The sequence below is a fragment of the Bufo bufo genome, chromosome 1 (assembly GCF_905171765.1).
Source record: "Bufo bufo chromosome 1, aBufBuf1.1, whole genome shotgun sequence".
Taxonomy (NCBI): Eukaryota; Metazoa; Chordata; class Amphibia; order Anura; family Bufonidae; genus Bufo; species Bufo bufo.
In genome coordinates, this window is record NC_053389.1 from 841,041,137 (window position 1) to 841,063,140 (window position 22,004).

Here is a 22,004-nt window from a genome sequence, read left to right on the forward strand (position 1 = left end):
CTGACTGTATATAACAGCTATAGAAGACACCATCACTGACTGTATATAACACCTATAGAAGACACCACCACTGACTGTATATAACACCTATACAGGACACCACCGCCATCACTGACTGTATATAACAGCTATAGAGGACACCACCGCCATCACTGACTGTATATAACACCTATAGAAGACACCACCATCACTGACTGTATATAACACCTATAGAGGACACCACCACCATCACTGACTGAATATAACACCTATAGAGGACACCACCACCATCACTGACTGTATATATAACACCTATAGAGGACACCACCATCACTGACTGTATATAACAGCTATAGAAGACACCATCACTGACTGTATATAACACCTATAGAGGACACCACCACCATCACTGACTGTATATAACACCTATAGAGGACACCACCACCATCACTGACTGTATATAACACCTATAGAGGACACCACCATCACTGACTGTATATAACACCTATACAGGACACCATCACTGACTGTATATAACACCTATAGAGGACACCACCACCACTGACTGAATACTACATATTTAGATGCCTCCATTATCTCTCGGACCTGACCTATCGCCATAACCGTCACGTGACTGCCCCACAGGGCGGGAAGCCCGCTGGACTCCTGGTGAGGAGACGTTCACATCTCCACAGGATGACCCACCGCCCCTTCCGCCTCACAGAACTCCCACAATGCCGCGGGGCCGGAAGTCACGTGGTGCCGGAAGTGCGGTGACCTTGTTCTATTTACAACATGAAAGCTGTGTTACCGGCTGCGGTGTCCCGGGGGCTCTTCCGTTATATCAGCCGCGGGTAAGTGACACGCAGTGCGGCACATACTGATTACATACTGTTATATATAGTGTGAAAAGTGGTACAGCCCGAGTAACCTGTGGGAATGGTAAATGGTTCAGACCGACTACTGCATGAATGTGACCAGGACTCATCCACTATCCAGTGTGAGGGGGGTGTCAGGGAGTAGTCATTGACTTGCTGCCCACTGGATATCGCCCATCTATAGGGGATATATATATCAACGTGTGTATAAAACATCTATAGGGGATATATATATCAATGTGTGTATAATACATCTATAGGGGATATATATATCAATGTGTGTATAGTATATCTATAGGGGATATATGTAGTAATGTGTGTATAATACATCTATAGGGGATATATCTCAATGTGTATATAAAACATCTATAGGGGATATATATCAATGTGTGTATAATACATCTATAGGGTGTGTATATATATCAATGTGTGTATAGTATATCTATAGGGGATATATGTAGTAATGTGTGTATAATACATCTATAGGGGATATATATATCAATGTGTATATAATACATCTATAGGGGATATATGTTGTAATGTATATAGTATATCTATAGGGGATATATGTAGTAGTATGTGTATAATACATCTATAGGGGATATATGTTGTAATGTATATAGTATATCTATAGGGGATGTATGTGTATAATACATCTATAGGGGATATATGTAGTAATGTGTGTATAGTATATCTATAGGGGATATATATATATCAGTGTGTATAGTATATCTATAGGGGTTATATGTAGTAATGTGTGTGTATAATACATCTATAGGGTGTATATATATATATATATATCAATGTGTGTATAGTATATCTATAGGGGATATATGTAGTAATGTGTGTATAATACATCTATAGGGGATATATATATAATGTGTATAGTATATCTATAGGGGATATATGTAGTAGTGTGTGTATAATACATCTATAGGGGATATATATAGTAATGTGTATAGTATATCTATAGGGGATATATGTAGTAGTGTGTGTATAGTATATCTATAGGGGATATATATATATCAGTGTGTATAGTATATCTATAGGTGATATATGTAGTAATGTGTGTGTATAATGCATCTATAGGGGATATATATCAATGTGTATGTAATACATCTATAGGGGATATATGGTGTAATGTATATAGTATATCTATAGGGGATATATGTAGTAGTGTGTATAATACATCTATAGGGGATATATGTAGTAATGTGTGTATAATACATCTATAGGGGATATATGTAGTAGTGTGTATAATACATCTATAGGGGATATATATCAATGTGTATATAATACATCTATAGGGGATATATGTTGTAATGTATATAGTATATCTATAGGGGATATATGTAGTAATGTGTGTATAGTATATCTATAGGGGATATATATATCAATGTGTATGTAATACATCTATAGGGGATATATGGTGTAATGTATATAGTATATCTATAGGGGATATATGTAGTAGTATGTGTATAATACATCTATAGGGGATATATATAGTAATGTGTATAGTATATCTATAGGGGATATATATATATATATACTATACACACTGATATATATATCTATAGGGGATATATGTAGTAATGTGTGTGTATAGTATATCTATAGGGGTTATATGTAGTAATGTGTGTATAATGCATCTATAGGGGATATATATCAATGTGTATGTAATACATCTATAGGGGATATATGTAGTAATGTGTGTATAATACATCTATAGGGGATATATATAGTAATGTATATAGTATATATAGTAATGTATATAGTATATCTATAGGGGATATATGTAGTAATGTGTGTATAATACATCTATAGGGGTTATATATAGTAATGTGTATATAATAGCGTTTTTCTTTTCCGGCGCTGAGTTCCGTCGTAGGGGCTCAATACCAGAAAAAAACTGATCAGTTTTATCCTAATGCTTTCTAAATGGAGAGCGATCCGTTCAGTATTCATCAGGATGTCTTCAGTTCAGTCACTGTACGGTTTTTGGACTGAGAAAATACCACAGCATGTTGCGGTATTTTCTCAGTCCAAAATTCTGGAACACTTACCGGAATGCCGGATATGCCGGCATTATTTTACATTGAAATGCATTAATGCCAGATCCGGCCCTAAGTGTTCCGGAAAAACGGATCCGGTTTTGCGGTCTGTGCACGCGCAGACCTTTTTAAAAATGTGAAAAAGTCAAATCCCGGATCCGTTTGTCTGGAAACTTGTTTTTGTCTGGAAAAACTGCTGTCATTGCCATTGAGTATCACTGATGCTCTGATGTAAGTCTATGACAGACGGAAAGTGTTACATTGTATCTGTTTGTGCTGAGCTTCTCCTCCCCTCCCACTAGAAGGTTCCAGTCCATCTAGAAAATGTATATAAGGAGAGCAGTCAGAGCCCCTAGTGTTCTGCAGTTAGGGACCAGTGCTTGGAGGGGAGACTTATGCCAGTCTCTATGAGTGACCAGAAGAAGATACCGAGATGGGGACGCTAAGCCACAGACCATGGGTCACCATCCTGACTACTGCGCTACAGACCGTGGGCCCTTGACCAGGGTATCGGCCTACTGAGAGAGAGAGAGAGGTACAGCTAGCTCAGGCCTTGCCTCACCATCAAACCCTCCTTCTGCCAGGGAGGAGTCTGGAGAAGCCAGCCCTATGCCTCATCTCAGGGAGGAGACTGGAGAAGACGGCCCTATGTCTCATCTCAGGGAGGAGACTGGAGAAGCCGGCCCTATGCCTCATCTCAGGGAGGAGACTGGAGAAGACGGCCCTATGTCTCATCTCAGGGAGGAGACTGGAGAAGACAGCCCTATGCCTCATCTCAGGGAGGAGACTGGAGAAGCCGGCCCTATGCCTCATCTCAGGGAGGAGACTGGAGAAGCCGGCCCTATGCCTCATCTCAGGGAGGAGACTGGAGAAGCCGGCCCTATGCCTCATCTCAGGGAGGAGACTGGAGAAGCCGGCCCTATGCCTCATCTCAGGGAGGAGACTGGAGAAGCCGGCCCTATGCCTCGTCTCAGGGAGGAGACTGGAGAAGCCGGCCCTATGCCTCGTCTCAGGGAGGAGACTGGAGAAGCCGGCCCTATGCCTCATCTCAGGGAGGAGACTGGAGAAGCCGGCCCTATGCCTCATCTCAGGGAGGAGACTGGAGAAGCCGGCCCTATGCCTCATCTCAGGGAGGAGACTGGAGAAGCCAGCCCTATGCCTCATCTCAGGGAGGAGACTGGAGAAGCCAGCCCTATGCCTCATCTCAGGGAGGAGACTGGAGAAGCCAGCCCTCTGCTTCGTCTCAGGGAGGAGACTGGAGAAGCCGGCCCTCTGCCTCGTCTCAGGGAGGAGACTGGAGAAGCCGGCCCTCTGCCTCGTCTCAGGGAGGAGACTGGAAAAGCCGGCCCTCTGCCTCGTCTCAGGGAGGAGACTGGAAAAGCCAGCCCTCTGCCTCGTCTCAGGGAGGAGACTGGAGAAGCCAGCCCTCTGCCTCGTCTCAGGGAGGAGACTGGAGAAGCCGGCCCTATGCCTCGTCTCAGGGAGGAGACTGGAGAAGCCGGCCCTATGCCTAGTCTCAGGGAGGAGACTGGAGAAGCCGGCCCTATGCCTCGTCTCAGGGAGGAGACTGGAGAAGCCGGCCCTATGCCTAGTCTCAGGGAGGAGACTGGAGAAGCCGGCCCTATGCCTCGTCTCAGGGAGGAGACTGGAGAAGCCGGCCATATAACTCTCCTGTTTTCCACCTGAATTCCTCCAGTAAATAGGCACCCTGGTTTACTGCAGACCCTGACTTTCTGGACTTATTTGCCATTGGGGTGCACCATGCCTTACCATCCCTTCCGGAGAGCAGCAACACGTGGTGACACCTCGACTGTGCCCGGGGGACACAGCGTAGCGTTGGGGCCACCCCAAACCCAGCCACTGCACATCCTTACCCCACGAGGCGAGATCTTGAATGGAGCACCTATCCAACATTGTTGGGGGGGGGAGGAGGAGTCTGTGGTGTCATACCTTTAATGTATCTCCACCATTGTTGGTGGGGGGGGTGTCTGTGGTGTCATACCATTAATGTATATCCACCATTGTTGGGGGGGGGGGGGGGGTCTGTGATGTCGTACCTTTGATGTATCTCCACCATTGTTGGGGGGATGTCTGTGGTGTCGTACCTTTTGATGTATAACCTTTAATGTATATCGACCATTGTTGGGGGGGGTCATAGCTCTTACAGTCACTGACTGATATGTATCATGCAGGTCCCAGGCTGGATGTGTCCGGAGTTATGCGCAGACCGCAGAGGTAATCACTGTGTTACGCCCGTCCGTGTCCTGCTCGCAGTTCCCCCTCATTATACTTATGTTGTGTATTTGGATTGTTTCTACAGACAGTTGTGGATAAAGATGGCGTCTCGGCCTCAGCGACGGCCTCGGAGCATGTCCATATGGCAGAGAAGAGCTCTCCGGTAGGTGCTGATTTCTGACTATTTGCTGTTTCTCATACTTTTTACCTGAGTTGGGTATGTGGTGTCGCAGTGAGTGGAGCTTATCTGCAATAGTGACTAGTCTGATAGCAGCGTAATTAGATGACCATGGGATCATCAGTGATCCTCTGGATCAACTTGCAGGATAACAGGCTGAACTGGATGGACAGGTGTCTTTTTTTCAGCCTTACAAACTATGTTACTATGTAATCTGTAATATCCAAACAGCATGTTTACCAGAGGAACATAGGAAAGCCTCGGATAACAAACCAGCAGATCTGTACAATCTAGAGGCATAGCCCTTGGAGCGCCCCTGTGTGGTGGGTGCCCTGTCCTGTATGATCTAGACACATAGCCCTCGAGCCCCCCTGTGTGGTGGGTGCCCTGTCCTGTACGATCTAAGCATAGCCCTTGGAGCGCCCCTGTGTGGTGGGTGCCCTGTCCTGTACGATCTAGACACATAGCCCTCAGAGCTCCCCTATGCGATGGGTGCCCTGTCCTGTACAATCTAGAGGCATAGCCCTCAGAGCTCCCCTGTGTGGTGGGTGCCCTGTCCTGTACGATCTAGACACATAGCCCTCGAGCCCCCCTGTGTGGTGGGTGCCCTGTCCTGTACGATCTAGACACATAGCCCTTGGAGCGCCCCTGTGTGGTGGGTGCCCTGTCCTGTACGATCTAGACACATAGCCCTTGGAGCCCCCCTGTGTGGTGGGTGCCCTGTCCTGTACGATCTAGACACATAGCCCTTGGAGCGCCCCTGTGTGGTGGGTGCCCTGTCCTGTATGATCTAGACACATAGCCCTCGAGCCCCCCTGTGTGGTGGGTGCCCTGTCCTGTACGATCTAAGCATAGCCCTTGGAGCGCCCCTGTGTGGTGGGTGCCCTGTCCTGTACGATCTAGACACATAGCCCTCAGAGTTCCCCTGTGCGATGGGTGCCCTGTCCTGTACAATCTAGAGCAGGGGTGGGCAATTATTTTTTCGATGGGGCCACATGAGAAACTGAAAATATTTTGGAGGGCCGGGCCAAAAGGCTAAACTCAATACTGCATAAAATCAATTGTATTTCTTTATAAAAAGCAGTAAATATCATTGTTGGACAACTGGTACGAGTACTTGTTATAGTTAAACAATGAAAAAGTGAGGTTGCCTTACAAGAAAAAAATTTAAATTTATTAAACAAAATTTCCCAAAACAATGAACATTTTTCACTATTTGTGACTCATATTAGTGAAAATTTACAATCACGTTCACTCAAACACATTTTGAGTTTCATTTACTGTTGGAAAGAGGTTCTTAGCATTCTCAAGACATAATGCAAAGACACTCCAAATCTTAAAGGGGTAGTCCCCCCCCTGTGAATCCAGCCATTGTCCCCCTGTGAATCCAGCCATTGTCCCCCGTACCTACTGTACCTAATCACCGCGGCGGGGAATATTACAGACAGCGTTCGTTTGAACAGCTGTTTTCCCCGCTGCGCATAGACACTCCCCCTTGCTCGCGATTGGACAGATCCGTCCAAGGGGGAGTGTCTATGCGCAGCGGGGAAAACAGCTGTTCAAACGAAAGCTGTCTGTAATGTTCCCCGCGCCGCGGTGATTAACGTTGTAGCGGCGGCGTCGTTGTTGGCGGTTTCGGCTGCGGCGGGGGGGGGATTGGGGGGAAGTATCGGGGGTATTAGCGGGAGTACGAGTACTCCCGCTAATACTCGGTATCGGTCCCGATACCGATACTGGTATCGGGACAACCCTAGTGCAGACCCCTCCCTACAATACAGACCCCCCTACAGAACCCCCCTACAATACAGACCCACCCCTACAGTTCAAACCCCCCTAAAATACAGAACACCCCCCCCCCCCCCCCCCCACAATACAGATCCCCCAGAATACAGAAGAATCCCCCCAGAATACAGAAGGCCCCCTCATATACAGAACACCCCCCCGGCCCCCCCATCATATACAGAACACCCCCCCCCCTTACAATAGTACACACCCCTCCCCCCCCCCCCCCCCTTGCCTTTAGAAACGTAATGCTCAGAGATGATCAGCCATGTGTTAGTCACACTGACTACACACAGCACAGGGGGAGGCGGCCGCAGCTTCATGCTTGTCGGCTCTGTGACTGTCAGTGTCAGACAGTCACAGCCGATACTATGAGAGCCGCGGGCGCTGCGCTGTTACAGAGAAGGGAATAATTGCGGCCGGCCGGGTCCCGGGTACGGCTCGCACGAGGCACCCCCCCCCCTGCTGTGTCTTACCTAGACAGTACTGCCGCTGACGCTGCCTCCCTGCCACCGCGCCATGCCACACGCAGCACGCCGAGTCGGAAGTCCTCTTCATTCGCGGAGGAGGGGTATCATTGCTTGGCACGCCTCTGGCTCCGCCCGGGGGCCGGATTAAAAGGTCCGCCGGGCCGTATACGGCCCGCGGGCCGTAGTTTGCCCAGGTCTGATCTAGAGGCATAGCCCTCAGAGCTCCCCTGTGTGGTGGGTGCCCTGTCCTGTACGATCTAGACACATAGCCCTCGAGCCCCCCTGTGTGGTGGGTGCCCTGTCCTGTACGATCTAGACACATAGCCCTTGGAGCGCCCCTGTGTGGTGGGTGCCCTGTCCTGTACGATCTAGACACATAGCCCTTGGAGCGCCCCTGTGTGGTGGGTGCCCTGTCCTGTACGATCTAGACACATAGCCCTTGGAGCGCCCCTGTGTGGTGGGTGCCCTGTCCTGTACGATCTAGACACATAGCCCTTGGAGCGCCCCTGTGTGGTGGGTGCCCTGTCCTGTACGATCTAGACACATAGCCCTCGAGCCCCCCTGTGTGGTGGGTGCCCTGTCCTGTACGATCTAGACACATAGCCCTTGGAGCGCCCCTGTGTGGTGGGTGCCCTGTCCTGTACGATCTAGACACATAGCCCTTGGAGCGCCCCTGTGTGGTGGGTGCCCTGTCCTGTACGATCTAGACACATAGCCCTCGAGCCCCCCTGTGTGGTGGGTGCCCTGTCCTGTACGATCTAGACACATAGCCCTCGAGCCCCCCTGTGTGGTGGGTGCCCTGTCCTGTACGATCTAGAGGCATAGCCCTCAGAGCTCACCTGTGTGGTGGGTGCCCTGTCCTGTACGATCTAGACACATAGCCCTCGAGCCCCCCTGTGTGGTGGGTGCCCTGTCCTGTACGATCTAGACACATAGCCCTTGGAGCGCCCCTGTGTGGTGGGTGCCCTGTCCTGTACGATCTAGACATGTAGCCCTCGGAGCTCCCCTGTGTGGTGGGTGCCCTGTCCTGTATGATCTAGACACATAGCCCTCGAGCCCCCCTGTGTGGTGGGTGCCCTGTCCTGTACGATCTAGACACATAGCCCTCGGAGCTCCCCTGTGTGGTGGGTGCCCTATCCTTTATGAATGCTCTTCTTTCTTCGTCTATATCTCCAGGAATCTTTGTCATTTGCTGTGGGGATGTTTAGTGGACTGATTCATACGCAACAAGTCTTCCCATATCCATCAGGTAAGATACAAAGTATCCATAAAGTAAGATACCAGGATGACTCTGTATGCGAGTATTACTCACACTCCCACCATCCCTCCCCTACACACATTGGTGCATGGCCGTCCCTCTTCACTCCTCTTGGTTTGTCTGCTGGTTGCACTTGTGTCCTGTGGTGTCTCATTTCAACTTCTCTTCCTACAGTATTAAGTGAGGATCAATCTCAGTTCCTCAGTGAGTTGATTAGTCCTGTGTCCCGTTTCTTCCAAGTGAGTAAAACATGTAGATGGATAAAATGAGACAGATAAATTGTATTATGTAACAAGGACAATAGATGTGAACACTGGAGAAGGTCTAGGACAAAAGATGTGAGAAAGTAGGACAAGAGGGGAAAAGGGAGCAAAAGAAGTAGGATGAAAGGGAAGAGATGAGAGATTGGAGGAAGAGAAGATGTACAACATTAGAAAAATAGGGATATAAGATCAAAGAATATATATAACATTAGAAAAAGGAGGGATCGGAGAAGATGTAGAATATTAGAGGAAGAAGGAGCGAAGTTTGGAGAATGCGTAGGACATTTCGAAGGAGAGAAGGTCGGGGAATATGTAAAATAGAACATGAGAGGAACAGAAGGTCAAAGAAGATGTAGAAGAACGAGAGACGGTCAGAGAAAATGTAGACTATTAGAAAGAGAAGGAGAGTAGGTTGAAGAAGATGTAGAATATTTGATGAAGATGGAGAGAGTTTTAAAAGATATAGAATATTTTAGGAAGATGGAGAGAAGGTTGGAGATGACGTAGAACATTAGGAAGGAGAGACGTTTGTGCAATATGTAGAATACTAGAAAAAGGAAAGGTGAGAAAAGCTGTGGAACAAAAGAGGAAGAGCAGATTGGAGAAAAGGTCAAATATTAAAGAAAGCAGGAGAGACGGTCAGAGGAAATGTAGAATATTAGAAGGAGGGAAGGTCAGAGAAGATGTAGAACATAGGTGGAAGGAGAGAAGGTCGGAGGAGATCTAGAATATCAGAAAACGTAGGACATTAGAAGAGAGAAAGTTGGGGAATATGTAGAAAACTAGAAGAAGAAAACAAAGGTGAAGAGAAGCTGCAGAACATAAGAGGAAGAAGGAGAGAAGGTAGGAGAAGATGAAAGCACATAGGACATAGTGAAATGATTGAGGAATTGATAGCAAAGGTGTGAAAATTAAAGGGCAGGAAAGAAAACCATTGCAGGGGCAGAAATGATGAGTCGGTGTGAGTGGTAGGTTAGTTACTGGAATATTCCCCTGGAGGGGGCACAGTACTTGAAGAACACCATGTAAGCAGGGCCACACATAAGTTGACTTCCTATTTTTTTTTTTTTACTTAGGAGGTAAATGACCCCGCCCTGAATGACGATCTCCAGAGGGTGGATGACAAGTCCATGTCTGGACTCAAAGAGCTAGGTGCATTTGGTCTCCAAGTCCCAGCTGAGTTGGGTGGACTGGGACTGAATAATACACAGGTAATGGTTTGTGGTCAGATGTAGGGGGTGGTGGTTTATGGAGCTGTTTAGTGTCAGATGGTCACATTATGTGTTGTTTATGTACGTCTGCCCCATTAACGTGCTTGAGTGTAGTCTGTTGATGTGACCAGCAGACCAACCCTGATCCTGCTGCTTGTTGGTTTTGAATGGGTTTTCCAGGATTAGAAAAACATGGCTGCTGTCTTCCAGAAATAGTGCCAGTGTTAATTCTGTGCCTATTTTTAAAATTCTTGAGATAAACCCCCCCTTTAATCACTGTTTTGCCTGAGCTGGGCTTGGGCAGAAGGGAAGCGGGGGAGGGTCTGCTTTAGCAGCTGGTATCTCCTGATTGTTAGCAGCTAGAAGCATGGGCCTGGTCTTGTTCGAAAGCAAGCATCCAACCTTTCATGTAAGAATGACCAAAATGACAGCATTAGCCCAATATAAGCAGGAGATATCACTGTTAGAAATCGAGTCAGGATTAAAACCTGCTATTACTTTCAGCTGCATTCACTGTATCCCGATTTCTAACAGCGATATCTTCCCATGTACTGAAGATATTGCTGTCATTCTGGTATTGTTTGTATTCTTGGAATGCCACAGCTTTCAAACAATACAGAGCCCATATCTGCAGCTAAAGCAGCCGCCCCCTCCCCTTCAGTTTGGAGTAGAATATAGTAAAAATATATAGAAACGTGACATTATCATCACCGTACTGACCACATAATAAGGTTATCTTATTTTTACCACTCAGTGACCACGGCAAATAAATTCCACAAAATAATGTTAAAATTGCTGTTTTTTAAATTTATCCCCCCTAAAAATAAGTTATTTATTACAATATATATCCCCAAAATGGTTCCTAAAAAAACCCCACAAGGATCAGCAAAAACGCTTCCGTCATGATAATACAACCATCTGCATCCGTTATGAACGATCCGGTTGTATTATCTGTATTGTAAGTCACTGTGGGACGGATCCGGCACCATTGACTTACATTGTGTGTCATGACGGATCCGTCTTGCTCCGCACCCCATTGTGGACACAACCGAACGGAACGCATTCTGGTGCTCTCTGTCTTGACTATAAATGGGGACAAAATGGAAGCGGTTTCCTCCGGTGTGAAAGTAGCCTAATCCTGCAAAATAAAATAAAAGAATTTAAAAGAAAAAGTTATGACTGAACACAAAGGGTAAAAATATTACTGGTCCTTAAGACTAAAATTAATCCTGTCACTAAGGGGTTAAAAATGCAGTTGTGTCCCCGGAGTTGTGAGCCAACGAGATTTACTGCAGACGCACATTAAAAATCCATAATAATTTTTGGGAGGGTTAATAAGGGTGGCAGACACCAGATTCGGACACTTTTGCTCAGTTCTGCACTTTTTTAAAAAAGTGGCGAGTGCAACAGAGCGGCAAAAATCCGCAGCTCTTCTTTCATGCCACAAAACTGATGTATGAGGTTAGTAAAAGTCCCAGATCTGTAGACGGCGTGGTGCTTTTTAATGATGCATTTTTTCTTTTCTACTCCCTTGCCCCGTCCCCGGATCAGTATGCTCGATTGGTGGAGATAGTAGGACAGCACGACCTAGGTGTCGGCATTACTTTAGGTGCCCATCAGTCTATTGGCTTTAAAGGGATCCTTCTGTATGGTACTGAGGAGCAGAAAAAGACGTATCTGCCGCGTCTTGCCTCAGGTAAGGACAACGGCTGGAAGGGACAGTAGTCCTGCCTGGAGCCGAAGCTTCGCCTCTAATAGTATTTCTTATCCAGGTGAAATAATTGCGGCGTACTGTCTGACTGAGCCGACCAGCGGATCCGATGCCGCCTCGATCAGGTCTACTGCCAAGAAGAGCGCCTGTGGAAAGTACTACACCCTCTCTGGGGGCAAACTATGGATCAGGTGAGGAGGGCTGGGGAGTACGAGGTGGTCCCCATGTGGAGACCTGTTATCACCTGGCAGAGCACAGAGCGGATGGTCTCCTGGCCTCCATCCCACCCAGATGCCCTGGACAGATCCTTTCCTCCCTGATATCCTGCCCTCGTAGCTCCGTCCAGGGCAGGTTCCTGTGTTTCCCCCAGCGTCTTGACTTCTGTTCCATCTCTCTTGCAGTAATGGGGGCATTGCCGACTTATTCACTGTCTTTGCAAGAACTCAAGTCCAGGACCCAACCTCTGGGGAGATGAAAGATAAGATCACAGCATTTATAGTGGAGAGAGGAGAAGGGGTGACAAGGTAAGTAATGGGGTGCACAAGCTACATGTCTTCTACTGCTCGCCAGTAACGCCTTCACCTGACATGTCTTCCCCTGCAGCGGGCCGCCTGACAAGAAGCTGGGCATACGGGCCAGTAACACAGCACCTGTATACTTTGATGAGGTCCGTGTCCCTGCAGAGAACGTGCTGGGGGGTGAAGGCAACGGTTTCAAAGTGGCCATGAACATCCTCAACAACGGACGGTTTGGGATGGCTGCAGCAATGTCTGGCACCATGAAGGGTCTGATTCAGAAAGCTGTAAGTGGTAACAAGGGATGACCACTAGAGGGAGGCACTGAGGAGAAGGGCTATACTAGGGCTGGCCAACCTGCGGCTCTCCAACCTGCTGCTCTCCAGCTGTTGTAAAACTACAACTCCCACCATTCCCTGCTGTAGGCTGATAGCTGTAGGCAGACTGGGCATGCTGGGAGTTGTAGTTTTGCAACAGCTGGAGAGCCGCAGGTTGGCCAGCCCTGGGCTATACTGTTAACAGGAGGAATACCTGGAGGAGTTACAGGGGTCCACACTTGACACAGTAGTCTTCTTCCGGCAGGTGGAACATGCGTTGAATCGCTCCCAATTCGGAAATAAACTTCATAACTTTGGAGTCATCCAAGAGAAGCTGGCACGCATGGCTGTCCTGCAGTATGTGACGGAGGTAGGTGGGGGTATGGAGGAGTATGATGATGTATGGGGGGGGGGGGGGTTGGCAGCGAATGCTTCATGTAACTGACTCCACCCCTTATTCTGTAGTCAATGGCATACATGATCAGCTCAAACATGGACTCTGGGGCCAAGGACTTTCAGGTTGAAGCCGCCATAAGCAAAATTTTTGGCTCGGTGAGTATGTCAGCGTAGATGGTACAGGGGAGCCATGTGTCACACAGACCTGGTTACGTGCCGAGGGTCCTGTGACACTGGACGGCTGTGTAGTCTCTGCAGGAAGCATACTGATGTCCTTTTCTGTTGTCTGCAGGAGGCAGCCTGGTCCGTGGCCGATGAATGCATCCAGGTACTGGGAGGAAACGGCTTTATGAAGGTAACGAGCTCAGTCTCTCTCCACTAGAGTATGACGATGTGTCACACGATGTATGGCCCGATAATCCCGGGGTCACAGTCCAGTCTGGTATCTGCTGGTAACACTGGTTTTGTCTCTTCTGGTGACCAGGACACTGGGGTGGAACGAGTACTCCGAGACCTGCGCATTTTCAGAATCTTTGAAGGAGCCAATGATATCCTCAGACTCTTCGTGGCCCTGTATGGACTGCAGGTACCACCAGCAGCGGCATCCTTTATACAGAACTAAGGGGAGGGGGATACTATCCTTGTGCTGGTTCATGAAGTATGTGCACACATCTGTGGGACGGGATGGTGTATATAGAGACCGGATGTACGAGTGAACTAACCCAGTGTCTTGGAGAGAACTTTTGACATTAACTCTGCCCGCCAGTGACTCCTCCTGATTCTTATTGTAGAGTGCTGGCAAGGAGCTGAAATCTCTGCAGAAAGCGCTGAGTAGCCCGCTGAGCAACACGCCCTTACTTGTGAAGGAAGGTCTGAAGCGAGCACGGAGGTGAGTGCATAGGGGGACAGGGCAGAAGGAGCGGAGGTACAGACAGTGCGGAGGATGGAGTAGAGGGACTGAGAGAGAGAGAGAACAGAGTGGAGGGGCACAGGAGAAGAGGACAAGGTAGAGGAAAGAGAAGAGCTTGGGGAAGAAGAGGCAGAGTAGAGCTAATAAGGAGTAGAGGTCAGGGGAGAAGAAAACAATGTGGAGAAGGCATGAGGAGAGGCTGGGGAGAAGAGGACAGTCTGGAGAAGACATGAGGAGAGGCTGGGGAGAGGAGGACAGTGTGGAGAAGACATGAGGAGAGGCTGGGGAGAAGAGGACAGTGTGGAGAAGACATGAGGAGAGGCTGGGGAGAAGAGGACAGTGTGGAGAAGACATGAGGAGAGGCTGGGGAGAGGAGGACAGTGTGGAGAAGACATGAGGAGAGGCTGGGGAGAAGAGGACAGTGTGGAGAAGACATGAGGAGAGGCTGGGGAGAAGAGGACAGTGTGGAGAAGACATGAGGAGAGGCTGGGGAGAGGAGGACAGTGTGGAGAAGACATGAGGAGAGGCTGGGGAGAAGAGGACAGTGTGGAGAAGACATGAGGAGAGGCTGGGGAGAAGAGGACAGTCTGGAGAAGGCATGAGGAGAGCATGGGGAGAAGAGGACAGTGTGGAGAAGACATGAGGAGAGGCTGGGGAGAGGAGGACAGTGTGGAGAAGACATGAGGAGAGGCTGGGGAGAAGAGGACAGTCTGGAGAAGACATGAGGAGAGGCTGGGGAGAAGAGGACAGTCTGGAGAAGACATGAGGAGAGACTGGGGGGGGGGAAGAGGACAGTGTGGAGAAGACATGAGGAGAGACTGGGGGGAGGGGAAGAGGACAGTGTGGAGAAGACATGAGGAGAGACTGGGGGGAGATGAGGAGAGGCTGAGAGAGGACTAGGTGGGAATAAAATGGGAGGTGAGGGGAGAAGAGGACAGTCTAGAGAAGACATGAGGAGAGACTGGGGGGGAGAAGAGGACAGTGTGGAGAAGACATGAGGAGAGGCTGGGGAGAAGAGGACAGTGTGGAGAAGACATGAGGAGAGGCTGGGGGGGAGAAGACATGAGGAGAGGCTGGGGTGAAGAGGACAGTCTGGAGAAGACATGAGGAGAGACTGGGGTGAAGAGGACAGTCTGGAGAAGACATGAGGAGAGACTGGGGTGAAGAGGACAGTCTGGAGAAGACATGAGGAGAGGCTGAGAGGACTAGGTGGGAATAAAATGAGAGGTGAGGGGAGAAGAGGACAGTCTGGAGAAGACACGAGGAGAGACTGGGGGGGAGAAGACATGAGAAGAGGACAGTGTGGAGAAGACATGAGGAGAGACTGGGGGGGAGATGAGGACAGTGTGGAGAAGACATGAGGAGAGGCTGAGAGAGGACTAGGTGGGAATAAAATGAGAGGTGAGGGGAGAAGAGGACAATGTGGGGTGGAAGGAAGATGAGCGTTCATGAAAGAGGAGAGGCTAAGAAAGTGGAGAGGGTTGAGAAGAGGAGGACAGTGGGAATGAAGATGGTGACAGTGACTAGGCACATTACTGAGTGGAGGAGTTGAAAAGGACAATTTGAGAAGAAATGTTCAGGGGAGTAAAAGGTGGAGCGGTTATCTGCTAGACTCTGTTGTTTTCCCCTTCTGTAGGAGGGCTGGACTGGGCACAGGACTCACCCTAAAAGGACACATCCACCCTGAAGTGGAGAAAAGCGCGGAGTTGGTGAGTGGGGAATGCTATGAGCAGGGTGAAGTGTGTGGTAGCAGGATCCAGACCGTGTAGTCTAGGGGGGGTTGGGTGTATAGCGCCCATCCCAAAAACATGTGATAGGGGACACTGAAAGTAGCGTTCGCTTTCCTTCTTTGCTTTCATTTTAGGCAGTTCACGCTATTGAAGATTTTGGCGGTGCAGTAGAAGAGCTGCTCATCAAGTACGGCAAGAGGATTGTGGGTAAGATGCATCTCGTGCCCAGCAGTGCCATGTCCGGCGTGTCTCTTCTGTGTGACCAATCATCTTGTTCTTCTTCCAGATGAACAGTACGTCCTGCAAAGAGTGGCAGACTGCGCCATCGACCTCTACGCCATGGTTGTGGTCCTGTCCAGGTAAAGTGTAGAATGAGGAGGATGCAGATGGCAGCAGTAGTCCTTGAGTCACATCCCATGGTTGGCTGTATGGACTCCTCAGCTGCCCGCGGACACCAGCTGAACGTCTGCCTGACCAGCCATGTAATGATCTTGGGCAATCTCCTGCCTCCAGAGTGGGACTGACAAATTGGTGTCCAACCCCACGGAGGAGCCAGCTGGGTACAGGGGTCGTCTTACACACTCTATAGCAATGAAGGGTTAAAGGTGGAACTACATCAGATAAAGACTTTCAGTTTCCACTCTATGGGGGTCATTCACTATCACTCCCTACGCCAGATGCCCATGGTTTGTGGCTTTTCGAGCATCTAATTGAGGAGCAAATGGCGTTCTACGCCGCCCTCACCAAAAGGAGTGATGGGAGGTGGTGTGGGCGGCACATTGCCAGTTTTCTGATGTAACTGTCTACCAGCTGGAGTAGATCTCAGTCTTGATTGCTGGAGGATAAAACGCTGGTCTTTGATACGTGACCCCCTATGTGTTTCTATCTTGCAGGTCTTCCAGTTCTCTGTCCCAGGGACTCCCCACTGCAGCACATGAGAAGGTCCTGTGTGACATCTGGTGCACTGAGGTAAGGAACCTGTGTCGTGGCTGCTCTTATACACGTGACCGGTGGGATCTGGACTAATTCTCTCTCTGTACTCCAGGCATCGACCCGCGTGCACGACAGACTGAGGAGCTTGCGGAGTGGAGGAGGTGGAGCCGCTTTATTTAGGAACCTGCGTTCAGCCTCTGCTGCCCTGGTTGAGAACGGCGGCGTGGTGGCCTCACATCCGTTAGGTTTTTAGGGTTCCACCCTCTTTAGAGTGTAGTCACACTTGTGCATTATGAGTCCTGGTTTCATTTTTCCCCAATGAAAAAACTTTACCGATACATTTAAATACCTCACATTGTATGTGCCTTTCCCCCATTATACAGCCTCCTCCAGAAGATTCGTTGTTAGGTTTGACAAATCCTTAGACTTTAGAATCGTGTGTTCTGTTTGCATAGTCCACAAGTGTGTCCGAGCCCTTACGAGAAGCCGCTGCCTTACGCCAACAGTGCCAGAAATAAAATCTCTGTAATCAAGCTGTGGCCATGAGCTCATTGCCATGGACGTTCCCAGCAGAATCCTTCCTGGATTCTCTCACCATCACTAGCACACATCTGATCTTCCATCTACGATTCCACCTTGCCGACACTTGGCAGCACACTAATGGGTTAATGCTGGCTCCTCCCACCTGGAACATAAAACAAAACATGTGGATAATTAACAAAAGTATGGAATGCCTTCTCATCCCTCTCCAAGTGGATAGGGCAGAGCTGCCTTCTCTAAAAACAGCTAATTGGTGTGTGGGGGTCATCAATATAAGAAAGTGGACAACCCCTTTAAGAGGACGCGAGCACTAGAACCAGTAGTCACTTCCTGACATCCTGGGAGTGTCCGGGTGTGGTTTGTGCGTGCCGCTACTGGAAGAGTCTCAGATCAGGCTCGCCTGGGATGTGGATAAGTCATGCTCCATCTTCCTACCCGGAAGTTTCCCGTACACAGGTCACAGCACTGGCCACGTGGATTCAGAAGTCTCCGTGGAGTGAGAGTAACCTCTGTCCACCCACAAGGTAGGTTGGGCAGGAACCGGGTTTCCTTCAGTGCGGGGCATTGTGGCATCATTCATGAAAACCCTGCTCTGTTCCTCTAGCCTAATTTCCCAGAATTTGACTGAACGTGTTCTGGATTTATTTTCCAGAGAAGAAATTATGCATTCTCTGGAGACTCAAAAATCATCAGAAATCCTTTGAATCTGAAGTAATTGAGCTAGGTGGGTGACGTGCCCTCAGCAAAAATCACTTTTGCCCCGTTCTCCTGGTCTCTTTGGGTCAAAAAGAGGAACTTGTCCAGTCATTCTCCAGGACCGCACCACAAGAGGTTGACTCCACTCCAAGGAGTCTGCACATGGATTTAGTGCAGAAAAAAACCTACAGCGTAATACAAGAGAAGTAAAGTGTATCAGATTAGAGAAATCTCATGGGTTTCACCCTTTTCAGTGGAAGGATGACATCTGCAGCCAAAATGCACCACCTAAAACTGTATTAAAATGCACCAAAACCATGATAGTGTGGACTTATGTGAGGTTAAAAATCCCCTCCACGGGGGGCGTGTAAGGTCTGCTCCCGACTATCGTCCTGCGCCATCCTGGTATATAGTAACCCGCCACCATAGCTTGGTCAGTATACTATAGGAGGAGGAAATCAAGGAGGCAAGAAATGAGCCCGAGTAAAGCGCAGGCAGCAGCGGAGCGGCTGAAAGAATATGCCAGGCAGGAGGCTGACGATGTGCGGAGGTCGGCCAGGATAGCAGCACGAGTTTAGTGTTTTGTTTTGGAGCCGTGCTGGATCCGCCTCTCATCAGGTGCACTGGGTGGGGTCATTAGTTTAAATAGCACACCATCCCAGTGCTCTGAGCGGATTATAGGAATCACTGTGGTCTTAGAAGCCAGGAAGGAAGGTTGTCTGTTCCAGCTCAGAAAGATAAGTGTGGTTTTAGTTTGGTTGTTTTGTGTCATCTCTCCCATCCAGATTCTGTGCGAGCAGGCTGCTCCTATTTCCCCTCTTCACCATCTCAGGGAATTTAGGGAGTTTCAGCCCAGGCACGGGGACACATCATACCTACCACCAAGGTCTGCATGTGGGCTGAGCAGTGCAGGGAAAGAGGTCAGGGATTAGCTAGGAGGTGACTCTTCCCCTGTCTCTCGCCCAGTGCCTGGTTGGTGGTTTATTTGTGAGTCTGAGTGCACATCCGCCGTGACATTATAATCCGCCCTACTGTGACTGCCATTACTCAGCGTTTTTTTGATGGCGTCAATTGAAGCACTGGTTGACCGCATGCAGGAGCTATCCCTAGAGGTTGTGGAGCTACGGGGTTTGGTCGCACGGTGTCAGAATGCTCTGGCAGCTGGTGCAGGTCAAATTTGTGTGGAGCCTAAAGTTGCTCTTCCTGATCGATTTTCAGGAGGTACGGATGACTTTATCCGTTTTAGAGAATCCTGCAAATTGTACTTTCGGCTGCGTCCATCGTCGTCAGGGGATGAGAGTCAGAGGATAGGTATAGTTATTTCTCTGCTTAAAGGGGACGCGCAATCCTGGGTCTTTCTCTGCCACCTGGTTCTTGGGCCCTCCGGTCGGTGGAGGAATTTTTTAAGGCTCTGGGATTAATCTACGATGACCCAGATCGGGTCTCGATGGCAGAGTCGCGATTACGTAATTTGTTTCAGGGGGAACATACTGCAGAGGCTTACTGTGTTTGAGTTTAGGAGGTGGGCTACTGAATCAGAGTGGAATGATCCCACGTTACGTAGCCAGTTTTGTCAGGGGTTATCTGAAAGATTGAAGGATGCCCTTGCTTTTCATAAATACCCAGACTCTTTGGAGAACGCCATGTCTTTAGCAGTACGGCTAGATAGACGTATCAGAGAGAGGTATAGGGCTCCCCCTGCGCAAGGTATCCCTTCTGTGAGTGGGTTCGTCTCTACTGATGTTACAGGTAACGCGGGGGTAGCGGAGGAACCCATGTAATTGGGTCAGGTTTCTTGCCATTCTGATAGTAGAGTATTTAGGAAAGTGCACAAACTATGTTACTATTGTGGAAAGAGGGGTAATTTTATTTTTGCTTGTCCTTATGTTAAACCACAGGTGGAAGAGAAAAAGAAAAAAAAACTTCCCTGACACTTGGTAGCATGAATGGTGTGGTGGAGCAAGCTCCCTGCAGTTCCCGTTTTCTCCTTCCAGCCATGGTGGCGCTAGAGTCAAAAAATGTTTTTGTTGAAGTATTCCTTGATTGTGGTGCTGGGGTAAACCTAATTGACTTTATTTTCCTTCAAAACCTAGGACTAAGTACTTGCACTTTAGAGAACGAGATTCGTGTTTTTGCAATTGATTCTTCCTCACTTTCTCAAAGGAGCCTTACTCACATTGTTCATGGTATTCACTTAAGGGTGGGGGATTCACATGTAGAAATTATTTCTTGTTTTGTCTTGAAGGATTTGCCCGCTCCTATAGTTTTGGGGTTGCCATGGTTGACTAGACATAACCCAATTATAAACTGGCAAGCGAGACAGATCATTGGTTGGAGTGAGTTTTGTTCGGATAATTGTCTTGTCACATCTATCTCTGGGGTGTCCATTACGGCTTTAGCTCAGTATCTCTCAGATTTTGCGGATGTCTTTTCGGAGGGTGGGGCTCAGGAATTGCCCCCTCATCGAGACTATGATTGTCCAGTTAACCACCTCAGGACCGCCGTACGCAGGATTGCGTCCTGGCGGCGGCCCTGTTATTCTGGGTGGACGCATATACACGTCCTCTCGCGAGAGGCGAGATTTCCTGTGAAGGCGCGCGCGTTCACAGGAACCGAAGGTAAGCGAGTGGATCTGCAGCCTGCCAGTGGCGATCGTTCGCTGGCAGGCTGTAGATGCGATTTTTTTTTTTTTTTTTTTTTTTAACCCCTAAAAGGTATATTAAACGCTGTTTTGATAACAGCGTCTAATATACCTGCTACCTGGTCCTCTGGTGGTCCCTTTTGTATGGATCGACCACCAGAGGACACAGGCAGCTCAGTAATAAGTAGCACCAAACACCACTACACTACACCCCCCCCTGTCACTTATTAACCCCTGATCACCCCATATTAGACTCCCTGATCACCCCCCTGTCATTGATCACCCCCCTGTAAGGCTCCATTCAGACGTCCGTATGTGTTTTGCGGATCCGATCCGCGGATCCGCAAAACACATATGGACGTCTGAATGGAGCCTTACAGGGGGGTGATCAATGACATATAGACTCCCTGATCACCCCCCTTTAAGGCTGGCTCCATTCAGAGGTCCGTATGTGTTTTGCGGATCCATGGATCGGATCCGCAAAACGCATACGGATGTCTGAATAGAGTCTTACAGGGGGGTGATCACCCCATCTAGACTCCCTGATCACCCCCCTGTCATTGATCACCCCCCTGTAAGGCTCCATTCAGACGTCCGTATGTGTTTTGCGGATCCATGGATCGGATCCGCAAAACACATACGGACGTCTGAATGGAGCCTTACAGGGGGGTGATCACCCCATATAGACTCCCTGATCACCCCCCTGTCAGGCTCCATTCAGACGTCCGTATGTGTTTTGCGGATACGATCCGTGGATCCGCAAAACACATACGGACCTCTGAATGGAGCCAGCCTTACAAGGGGGTGATCAATGACAGGGCGTGATCAGGGAGTCTATATGGGGTTGATCAGGGAGTCTATATGGGGTGATCACCCCCCTGTAAGGCTCTATTCAGACGTCCGTATGTGTTTTGCGGATCCGATCCGTGGATCCGCAAAACACCGACCTCTGAATGGAGCCTTACAGGGGGGTGATCACCCCATATAGACTCCCTGATCACCCCCCTGTCATTGATCACCCCCCTGTAAGGCTCCATTCAGACATTTTTTTGGCACAAGTTAGCGGAAATTGATATTTTTTTGTTTTTTCTTACAAAGTCTCATATTCCACTAACTTGTGACAAAAAATAAAATCTCACATGAACTCACCATACCCCTCACGGAATCCAAATGCGTAAAAAATTTTAAACATTTATATTCCAGACTTCTTCTCACGCTTTAGGGCCCCTAAAATGCCAGGGCAGTATAAATACCCCACATGTGACCCCATTTTGGAAAGAAGACACCTCAAGGTATTTTGTGAAGGGCAT

At 48.7% G+C, this 22,004-nt stretch overlaps 1 protein-coding gene across 1 annotated transcript; it reads left to right on the top strand.

Annotated features, from left to right (window-relative positions):
* Positions 1 to 705: 705 nt before the first annotated feature.
* ACADVL (acyl-CoA dehydrogenase very long chain) lies at positions 706 to 17,350 on the top strand. Its single transcript, XM_040415416.1, has 20 exons — positions 706 to 833; positions 5,101 to 5,143; positions 5,229 to 5,306; positions 8,750 to 8,822; positions 9,006 to 9,070; positions 10,171 to 10,305; positions 11,857 to 12,001; positions 12,078 to 12,207; positions 12,418 to 12,540; positions 12,620 to 12,818; positions 13,114 to 13,218; positions 13,314 to 13,400; positions 13,537 to 13,599; positions 13,729 to 13,830; positions 14,036 to 14,133; positions 15,791 to 15,863; positions 16,019 to 16,091; positions 16,171 to 16,243; positions 16,778 to 16,853; positions 16,930 to 17,350. The coding sequence occupies exons 1-20, from the start codon at positions 775 to 777 to the stop codon at positions 17,068 to 17,070; spliced, it is 1,941 nt and encodes a 646-aa protein (XP_040271350.1). The 5' UTR covers positions 706 to 774; the 3' UTR covers positions 17,071 to 17,350.
* The last annotated feature ends 4,654 nt before the right edge of the window (positions 17,351 to 22,004 follow it).

Coding starts and splice junctions, on each gene's coding strand:
- ACADVL (XM_040415416.1), top strand. CDS start 775: ATGAAAGCTGTGTTACCGGCTGCGGTGTCCCGGGGGCTCTTCCGTTAT. Junction 5,144..5,228: donor GTTATGCGCAGACCGCAGAG/GTAATCACTGTG, acceptor TTGTTTCTACAG/ACAGTTGTGGATAAAGATGG. Junction 12,541..12,619: donor AGAGGAGAAGGGGTGACAAG/GTAAGTAATGGG, acceptor CTTCCCCTGCAG/CGGGCCGCCTGACAAGAAGC.